Raw genomic sequence first — 11180 nt, forward strand, 5'->3', positions numbered from 1 at the left:
TATCTTAGAGTGCCACCAGGGCTCCCCTTTCAACACCAGAGGTATAAAAAATGATAAGGCATCAACAAATCAACCTAACATTCTGGTCTCCTTGACACTCATCATCAGCCAACTCTAATTATACTTTGTTTTACAAAGGGACAAGGTCTCACCAATCTTGGGATCATCAAAATGAATTTTCTTCAAGGTAGATCTTATGTGTGTAAGTATAAGTCTAATAAAATGTGAAATCGACCTCACTGGAAGACTTTTTTCCAAAAGTTTGCTATTACATCTTCTTTCTGTTACCAAAAATTAGCACTTTCTAGACTGTTAAGTGTCATGGAGTCAGTTTTGACAGTTGCTAGTGAGTTTGAACCGCTGACCTTGTCGTCCAGTGCTTACCCTACAGCTAGCTTCATACCAGGACTCCTGTCCTACATTGTTGTTGTTGTTAAGTGTCCTCGAGTCAGTTCTGACCCATAGCAACCCTGTATAGGGTTTCCAAGGAGCAGCTGGTGAGCTTGAACCCGCGGCCTTGGGGTTCAAAGCAACTTTGCAGTCCAGTGCATTAGCCCACAGCGCCACACCTGTCCTAGATTATTACCCATAAAATCTATTAAGGGTGAGATTCTGGATCTTTCTGAGCACTTATTTGACCCAGATCTGGATCTGATACAACAGCTGAAATGCATCACGTCGCTTTTAAAAGAAAAAGTCACGGTTCTTTTTCACTGTCTTCAATTGGCCAGTGGGTTTATTACTAACATGAAGTCATTCATGGCTCCAGAGGTGAGTTCAGGTATACCTGCAGTTCGTTTAGTAGGTTTGCTCCTCCCACAGGAGAAACAAATACGTGGTTCAACATGCAGTGGTAGGTTTCTGAAAAACGAAACACCTTCACTACTTCGGGGACCGAAGGGCAGCCACACAGCTCAACGTTCCTAGGTGAAGTTTCTCAATTAACCGCACATTACTTTGCAAAAGGATCAACAGCACTTCATGAATAGTAATCTGGAGACTCTCCAAACACCGCCAACAGCAACAGCGCACACGCGTCGTTGTAGTTAACTGCCGCCGAGTCGATTCCGACTCAAGGCGAGGATTCCCGAGGAGCGGCTGGTGGGTTGGAACCACCGGCCTTGCAGTTAGCAGTCCAGTGTTTATCCACCAGCGCCATACCACAAACACACTAGATTTGCTCCCCGGACGGATTCTCCGACGCACCAGGCGAAGACGGGTGGGGGCGATCAGAGAAACCCAGGAGCTGCGCAGCCTCCCTCCCCTGGGTCACCGGAGCCCGCGAACCCCGTAGGGAGGCGTGGGGACATCTCGGCTCCCTGTCTCGACTCGGCACCCGCCACTTCCCTGAACTCCGGGCCCAGCCAGGCCCAAAGGCACAGGGTCGGGTTAAGGGTGGGGGACCACTCACCGCGATCATGACCGTGTCTTCTCCCTGAAACTTAGCGACATACTTATCGCCGCGGGTGACCTCAGACTCATTGAGAGGTCTGAAGCGACACATCACTTTGATGTTGCACTCGGCCGGGTCCGCCATCTTCCTCGCTGCCGGGGCCAGAGGCCGGGAGCCACTCCCCGCCGCTCAGTCTTGAAGAAGCGTGAGCGAGCCGGGCGGCCTGGACTGCCAGCGCCAGCGAGCAGGGGTCGTGAGGGCGTCGGGATTCTGCGGTCGTCCGCAAAGAGGGCGGCCGGGAAGCCGAGACTTGGAGCGCCGGCGCCGGCAGCCGTCGCCCTGAGGCTCACTTCCGATCCATCATGGCAGCCATGGCGGCAGCGCCGGTAAAGCGTCCCGCGGCTCCTCAACTTTTTCTCGCCGGACAGGATCAACTACAAGGCTGAGAAGATTCTTCAGGGCAATAAAATCGCTCCCTTCTCCCTTTTTTTTTTTTTTCCGGACAAGAGCGGTCCGGGCAGACAGTCTGGCCGACCAGCTGTTCCTTTGCCGACTTGCGGGATACCGCCCCGAACTGTCTTCAGGGCGCAACCACCGGGATGGGGCGGTGGGGAGCCGGGGATGGGCGGTGCGAGCGAAGGGACGGCGCATGCGCTGCGGGGCCCAGGCGCTCGGGCGACCAATCCCCGCCCGCGCCCAGCCGCCCCCTCGGTGCGACCGCCTCTCGCGACCACTTTTCGCCGGCGGTTTGCAAATTTGAGTTTCACTGAACGCTCTTTTCAAAAAGTGAGTATGGAGACCGGACTGCTGCTTCCCAAGACCCGCCCGCCGCGGAATTCCCTTGAGCCACGACCGACTCGCTTAGCTTTGTTTTCTTTGTGGGGGAAGGGACCTGTTCTGACTGCTTATTGTTGTTACTTAAGTAAAATACTATGTTCTGAAAAAGAAGGGTTTGCTTTTATTTTGGTCTAGGTAAAAACTTGGTTCCTAGTGGACCTTTGAAGAATGGGTTGCAAGAAAAAGGAAGAGAATTTGAATAAAGGGTGTGACGTGCCTCTCCGATTTTAGAGGTTGCCCCTTCTTGAGAGTGGATTGGCCTGGCAGGAATAAGAAAGAAACTGGAAATTTCCCCGAAGCAAGGTAGACTCTCTGGTAGCGTAGTGCCTACGAATCGGGCTGCTAACATTAGGGTCAGCAGTTCGAAACTACCAGCTGTTCCACGGGAGAAAGATGAGGCTTTCTGCTCCCGTAAAGATTTACAGCCTCGGAAACTCTGTAGTCGGAACGACTCCACGGCACATAACAACAACAATGTAGAACCTTGCAGCAATGTGTGAGAAAGTCCTCAGTGAATCGGAGGGCCCACTGAAACAGATAATTTGTGGAACTCATCGACCCTAACACTTGAGACAGTGGCATCTGTAGGATTGGGTGTCACACCCTCCCTCATGGACCTCCTTCCTTACCAGACAGCACAGAATCCTTAGAAATGTTCATTAACAATTTTATTCCAAACAATGTGTGATACACATAGTTATAAACTGCTAGACAGGAAAAATACAAAACAATAAGGGTTTTGTTTTGGCTGACTACAAAATACAAAACAATAAGGCCGACTACAAAAATGGGCCAGTTGCTCGCTCAGGAGACATCAAGGCAAGTGGTCAGGTGCGCTCATGGCAAACCCCCTTCCAAAACTAAGACTCAAGGAGAATACATGAGCAGACACATGCTCTGCTGGTGACCACGTTGGTCACCGATAAGGGGAAGTGAGGGAAAAACAGCAATGAAGCTGCGAGCTTAGTCCTACCATGTTCAATAGACTCCTGTGAACCCGGGTTGAGACCTGGTTGGCCAGCAGTATGGCAAGACCTGGGGAGTCCTGGGTCCAGAGTTAGTGACATAGCCATAAAGGACTAGAGTGGAGAGTGAAGCGTCCAGCTTATTAGAAAGGCAATATACGCAAGAACACCCACACTTTCAGATAATACGCACTTGACCTGGCTTCAATGACTGGATGATCAGAACTCAATTAGAATAAGAAAGAAGAGGAAAAAAAGAGTAATCTGATACAATTTGATGAACTTGGCTTACACTTATGGATGCAGTAGCTCAAAAGAGAGAACAAATCTTTACAGCGAGGATCATTCCCACCCTCTTGATTGATATACAAGGTAGACAGGGATGGGCAACTTGGACATTGGCTACCCAAAGTGTGTGTGTGTGTGTGGGGGGGGGCGCGCTGGCTACAAAGGCAAGAAGTGACTGGCTTACAAGCTTTCAAGAGGGAGCCTAGATTCAGAGGGTGCGGAGGAAGGTAGAATCTCCCGAGTAGTATCTAATCTGTCATCTCCACTGAGTAGTATCCAATCTGTCTGGGCGGGGCTGATGAAAGGCAATGCGGATAGGACTCTCATGGTTCAATAGTGAATAATTGCTATCAGGACTGACTGTGAGGGTTGGAATTGTAGATGTTGTGTAGTGAGAGGAGGGGAGTGGTTGACTTTGCAGTCCAGGAGCGGAGGTCCCTGGGACCATCAAGGGAGAAGAGCAGAGAGCGGGACCCTAGCCAGAGAAGCAGTGACGCCAGAGATGGAGGCAGAGACGATGACACGGAGAGATGGAGCAGCTGGGGAGTCTAGACCTAGAGAGGGTAAAGGGCTGCATGCTGACAACCAAGGGGCAGGCTTGCAGGTTATACCCTTTGGTTGGTTGATGCATGGAATGGACTGTAACCATGGTAATGAAACAATATATGATAGGATGAATGTAAAGCTAATGTTCTCCCTTGTAAGCTATCACATAATTCACAATTAAACATTGAAAAAAAATGTTACTGATGTAAATTCACAAATACTAATTACCACAAAATTGTAGCTAAAATGCCAGAAATATGACAAAATCAGTAACTATAAAAACATTAGCAGCAACAAAAACAAGTGTGTGCTTCAAGTGTGTGCAGCTGAAGCCTCGTGGTTAGAAACATCATTGTAATTGGCTAAAAATGGCAGTTCTGAAGGTTCAAAAAGTAAACTAGTATGCATGAACTAGAACTCTAGTGAGATTTTTTTTTTTTTCTTACTCTGACATCTCAAAAAGACCGATTTAAAACTCCCCTATGATAATTCTGGTAGCGTAGTGGTTACAAATTGGGCTGTGAACTGCAAGGTTAGCAGTTTGAAACTGCCCGCTGTTCTGCGGGAGAAAGAGGAGGCTTTCTGCTGCCGTAAAGATTTACAACCTTGGAAACCCTGTACAGGGTCGCTGTGAGTTGGAACCGACTGCACGGCACATAACCACCACCAGGATAATTCTGACTCACTAAAATAACAAAGACAACTATTCACACAGAGGACTATAATCTCAGGTATAAACCCTTGCCCTCAAATTAATTCCATCTCATTGCATTCTTATAGGATAGAGCACAGCTGCCCCAGTGGCAGAGGCATATTTAAAGAAAACCAGCTAGAACTATTTAAATTGCTGAATGTCTCTCACAACTGGTGATGGGCACTGCCATGGTGATTAAAAACTGTTCATGGGTGCCCTCCTCAAGTGGCGCCCAGGGTACATCCTATTCCTGCCATACCCTAGACACCTCACTGCCCACAGGGTTTTTAATGTTGTAAATCTTTACTGAAGCAGACGATCACATCTTTCTCCTGTAAGGAAGCTAGTGAGTTTGAATCACTGATCTTTTGGTTAGCAGCCAAGCTCCTAACCATTACGTCACCAGGGTTCTTACCACAGGTTAGGATTTACAATACATATCTTGGGGGACACAATTCAATCCATAATAACAGCTTTTTCTTATGAAATATGGGTGGTGCTTTTACCTACACAGATGTAGAATATTAAATCTCCACTGTGAAAGTCAGTCCTCCCAAAACAGTTTTCCAATGAACCGTGCTTACCTTTGTGTAGTCTCTTCTTGAATCTGGCCTGGCCCTGTAACTCATTTGTAACCAGTAAAATGTGGCAGAAGTGTGACACTGTATGATCTTTGACACTAGGTGTGAAGAACTCTGGGTCTTTGAAACACCCTTTCCGGAAGTTCTGAATTATGTAAAAAGTCCTCTAAGATGGGGACTCCTGGTGGGGCGCTATAGAATAAGTACCGAACTGCACACTACAAGGCCGATGGTTCAAACCTATCAGCTGCTCCCTGGAAAACCTATACAGGGTCGCCAAGAGTCAGAACCAACAGAATGGCATTTAATAGCAACAACTCTTAGGCCATATGCAGCCCTGGTAGCATAGTGGAATACGTATTGGGCAGCTAACCACAAGGTCAGCAGTTCAAATCCACTGGTATGCAGATCATCTAAATAATCCACTGGTATGCAAATAATTCACTGTGGACAGGTTTTCGTAGAGTTTCAGCAGTTTGAACCTACCAGCTATTATGCGAGAGAAAGATGAGGTTTTCTGCTTCCATAAAGATTGACAGCCTTGGAAACCCTATACGGGGTCGCTACGGGTCAGATTCAACTCACTTAACAACAACAAAATAGACCTGGCAGGAGTCCTGGCGTGGTCCTTTATGTTAATGTACTGGACTGTAAAGTCCGCTTGATCCTCAAGGTCAGTGGTTCAAGCTCACCAAGCCACTCCTCAGAAACCCTACATAGGGTCACTATGGGTCAGAATTGACTCAATGCACTTAACAACGACAACAGATCTGACACTTTACTTCTGAAAAAATGGCGAGTGAAAACCAAAGATGAAAGATGAAGTCTTATGCTCCTGTAAAGATTTACAGCCTCACTATAAGTCAGAACCGACGCAGATGTGACACATAACAGCACCTGAGACCACACCATACATTGGCACGTAGTCCCAGCTGATGACAGCCTTTCAGTCACCCCATCCAGGCACCAGATATGTGAAGGAGGCCATCTCAAATTGCTCAGATCAGCACACTCACTAACCTAGTATCAATTGACACCCTTGAAGCAGAAGAATCACCCAGCTGAGGCCTGCCCAAATTCCTGACCCATAATAGCATGAGATATAATAAAAATGATTATTGTTTTAAGCTGCCCATGTTTGAATAATTTCTTAGATGGCAAAAGATAACTGGAGTAATCCCCTACAAGTCTGAACTTAAAATTTATCTCTTAGAAATAACCCTATAAAATGTTAATTCTGTACTTAGCTTGGCTCATATTTACATTAATTATAAATTAACTCCTTGGACGGAGTCTACAAACATAAGCACTGTTGAAAGAATTGCAATGGAAATCTTGTTCCATATTTCATATAAAATGACTATTTTTAAATGGGCTCTTAGAAACTATGGTTGTTGGTGGTTGGTTATGTGCTGTGGAGTCGGTTCTGATTCGTAGCAACCCTGCAGAGAGTTTCTGAGGCTGTAAATCTTTACGGGAGCAGAAAGTCTCATCTTTCTCCCATGGAACAGCTGGTAGTTTCAAATTGCTGACCTTGAGATTAGCAGCCAGATTCGTAACTACTACACTACCAGAGCTCCTTTTAGAAACTATAGTGCTTCTCTTATTCAATGATGTATAAGAGACACCTGTTTCTCTGAATTTCCACAATCCCTTCCAGGTCCAGGGCTTCACTATTTCATACTTAGATTGTTACAACAACTCTCAGACTCTTTTCTATCTGATCATTCAAGGCACCATATATATGGATTGAGTGCCTGAGATAGGGGCTGGAGATTCAATGGAGAAAAAAGACTAGACTATTCCCGCCCACAGCACTATTACCTATGAATTTTTCAGATTAAATTTCCTCGAATATTATTTTTATTACATCTTTTTCTAATTCAAGAACTATACCATCTCCTTCCTTTTCTACCCAAACAAGTTCAAATTCCTTTATTTGGTGTCTTAGTTACCTCATTTAACACAAATACCATAGGTGGGTGACTTTAAAAAGTAGAAACTCACTTTCTCACAGTTCTGGAGCCTAACAGTTCTGGTTGTCCATGTCAGTTCGGTCTTTGTTGGTGTTCTGGGCACTCCGTGGTTACTTGGTGTTGCTTAGACTATAAGCAAACCTCACATGGCATCTGTCTTTCCCTGTGTGTGTCTCTATGTCTATTCTGGTTTTTTAAAAAAATAACTTAAAAGTTTTTAGATTTAGAGAACACCTACGAAGGTGTCACCTAATGAACATAACCAAGAAAGCCCTTTTTATAAAAGGTATCATATTTTAGGTATGTTGTATTGTGACGTGCTGTGAAGTCGGTTCTGACTCGTAGCCACTGCATGTAGGATTTCCAAGGAGTGGATAGTGGATTTGAACTGCTGACCTTGCGGTTAGTTGTCCAGTGCTTATCCTACAGCACCACACCAGGACTCAATTTACAGATGTAGTTGTTAATTGCCGTCGAGTTGGTTCTGACTCATGTTGTTGTTGCTGTTGTTGGGTGCTGTCAAGTCAAAAACGACTCATAGTGATCTTATGTATGACAGAACAAAACACTGCCCCATCCCGGGCCAACCTCACAACCATGCTACACTTGAGTCCATTGCCGCTACCACTGTGCTAATCCTTTTTGTTGGGGTCTTCCTCTTTTTTGCTGATCCTCCACTTTACCAAGCATGATGTCCTTCTCCAGAGACTGGTCCCTCCTGATCGTATGTCTGAAGTATGAGAGACAAAGTCTCGCCATCCTGGCTTCTAAGGAGCGTTCCGGCTGTACTTCCTCCAACACAGATTTGTTGTTCTTTTGGCAGTCCATGGTACTTTTAATATTCCGCTCCAACACCATAAGTCAAATGTATCAAGTTTTCTATATTCTTCTTTATTCATTGTTCAACTTTCACATGCACATGAGGTGATTGAAAATATGCTTGTGTCAAGCAGACCTTAGTCCTCAAATTGATATTTTTGCTCTTGAACACTTTAAAGAAGTTTGTGCATAGATTTGTCTATTGCAATATGATGTTTGAATTCTTGGCTGCTACTTCCATGAGTAGAGTGTGACACTGTAGGGTAAGAACTCAACAGCAAGGTTGGTTTGAACCACAAGGTCTGCAGTTCAAAGTCACCAACTGCTCTTTGGAAACCCTATGCAGGGTCGTTACGGGTTGCAACTGACTCAAAGGCACTTAACAACAACAACAACTTCCATGAGTGCTGATGGTTGATTTGAGTAAAATGAAGTCTTTGAAAACTTCAATATTTTCTCCATTTATCTTGATGTTATTTATTGGTCCAAGTGATGAGGATTTTTTTTTTTTTCTTTACACTGAGGTGCAACCCATAGTGAAGGCTGTGGTCTTTGATCTTCATCAATGAGTATTGTCCTTTTCTCTTTCAGCAAGCAAAGTTGTATCATCTGCATAATGCAGATTGTTAGTGAGTCTTCCTCCAAGCCTGATGCCGTGTTTTTCTTCTTATAATACAGCTTTTGAATTATTTGCTCAGCATACACCTTGAATAAACATGGTGAAACAATACAACCCTGGCACACACCTTTCCTAATTTTAAGCCATTCAGAGTTCCATTGCTCTCTTCCAACAACTGCCTCTTGGTCCATGTACAGGTTCCTCATGAGCACAATTAAGTGTTCTGGAATACTCATTTTATGCAATGCTGTCCATAGCTTGTCATGATTCATACAATCAAAAGTCTTTGCATAGTCAATAAAGCACAGGTATGCATCAGGATTGGAGGAAGACTCATTAACAACCTGCGATATGCAGATGATACAACCTTGCTTGCTGAAAGTGAACAGGACTTAAAACATTTACTGATGAAGATCAAAGAGCACAGCCTTCGGTATGGATTGTATCTCAATGCAAAGAAAACAAAAATCCTCACCACTGGACCAATAAACAGCATTCTTATCAACGGAGAAAAGATTGAAGTTGTCAAGGACTTCATTCTTCTTGGATCAACTATCAACACTCATGGAAGCAGCAGTCAAGAAATCAAACGACGTATTGCATTAGGCAAATCTGCTGCACAAAACCTTTTTAAAGTGTTGAAGAGCAAAGATGTCAGCTTGAGGACTAAGATGCACCTGACCCAAGCCATGGTATTTTCAATAACCTCATATGCATGCGAAAGCTGGACAATGAATAAGGAAGACTGTAGAAGAATTGATGCATTTGAGTTATGGTGTTGGAGGAGAATATTGAAAGTGCCATGGGCTGCCAAAAGAACTAATAGATCTGTGTTGGAAAAGTGCAACCAGAGTGCTCCTTGGAGGCCAGAATAGTCAAACTTCATCTTTCATACTTCGGACTTATTGTCAGGAGGGACCAGTCACTGGAGAAGAATATCATGTTTGGTAAGGTGGAGGGTCAGAGAAAAAGAGGAAGACCCCAGCGAGATGGATTGGCAAAGTGTCAGCATCAGTGGGTTCACACGTGGCAACAACAGTGAGGTTGGCCCAGGATTGGGCAGTGTTTCGCTCTGTTGTGCATAGGATCACTATGAGGCGGTACTGACCTGATGGCACCTAACAACAACAACAACAAGTATCTTTCTGCTATTCTTTGTTTTTAGCCTAGATCCACCTAACGACAGCAATGATATCTTAATTCCATGTCTCATCTCATAGTGACCCTGCATAGGGTTTCTGAGGAGCGGCTGGTGAGTGTTTATCCTACAGCATCATACCAGGACTTCTTTAGTGATATGGTGACGAGGATTTCAATCAATGTTTTGGGGGTGTATAGTTCAATCCATAACACATGGATGTCAAGTCTTTCTAGAACTTTCCCTTGTCTGCTAAGTAGTATGCTCCAACAGCTCAATAAATAAGGTTTTGAATCCCGGCAACTGCTCTTCTCATTGTTCCCCTTTTATTAGTTGCTAATTTCATATGCATTCTGACCCCACTCTGTGGAATCGCTCTGCTTTCTGATCATCCATATTTGATCCATCTTTCAAAACCCACCTCAAGTCCCACCGCCTATATAGGTAGTTTTTCAACATGAAATTATTTCACAGACAAAAATCCTTGTAATCTATTTAATACTATAGGTTAAGTCTTTAAATTATTTAAAATATTTTATCAAAATAACACATGTTCATAATTTTAAAATTACATGACAGCAATGAAAAGCAGAGGCTCTTGCTTCACTTCACCACAATCTCCATTTTAATTTGCAAGAGCAACTGCTTTAACTCCCTTAGCAGTTTCTTCTGGTATTTAGATTCATGTTTCTAAATAATATTCTTTTACTGCTGCTTCTTGATGTATGATTTATTATTATTAAATGAAGATATAGCTTTGTCCCCCATCTGAATCAATGTACATGTTTTCTTCCCTTTAGTTTATCAATATATGTGTATTTCTATCATTGGTTTTAGAGCCCTGGTGTGGTGCTGTGGGTTAATGCACTGGACTGCAAAGTCGGTTTGAACTGCAAAGTCGGCAGTTCAAGCTTACCAGTCACTCTTCAGAAACCTTATACAGGATTGCTGTGGGTGTAGCACTGTGGGTTAATTAGTTATACTGCAAAGTCGACTTGAACCACAGGGTAGGCAGTTCAAGCTCACCAGCTGCTCCTTGGAATCTCTATATAGGATCACTATGAGTTGGAACTGATTTGATGGTACTTAACAACAATAACATTGTGGGTTTGCATCAGTGAACACAATTTCCTTCTATGATGGAACTTACATTCCAGAGAAAGTACATAAAAGCTAACAATTTTTGAAACTTTACTTGTAAAATGTATTTAATGTCAGCTTTGGTTGATAGTTGGGCTGGGAACAGAAATCTTGGTTACTAATTACTTTTTCCTCTGAATTTAAAAGGCATTTATCCACTGTCTTCTAGCTCATGTTGTAGTTG

The 11180-nt window shown here is 44.1% G+C and overlaps 1 protein-coding gene across 1 annotated transcript in view; it reads right to left on the reverse strand.

The window, feature by feature from the left end:
- KIF5B (kinesin family member 5B) overlaps window positions 1-1537 on the reverse strand; it is a 42906-nt gene extending 41369 nt beyond the window's left edge. The window contains exon 1 of the mRNA XM_006874036.1: window positions 1412-1537. Coding sequence (XP_006874098.1) covers window positions 1412-1537 — 126 coding nt within the window. The remainder of the gene's footprint in view (window positions 1-1411) is intronic.
- Between the last annotated feature and the right edge of the window lie 9643 nt (window positions 1538-11180).

Source organism: Chrysochloris asiatica, unplaced genomic scaffold (assembly GCF_000296735.1).
Source record: "Chrysochloris asiatica unplaced genomic scaffold, ChrAsi1.0 scaffold00258, whole genome shotgun sequence".
NCBI classification, from domain to species: Eukaryota; Metazoa; Chordata; class Mammalia; order Afrosoricida; family Chrysochloridae; genus Chrysochloris; species Chrysochloris asiatica.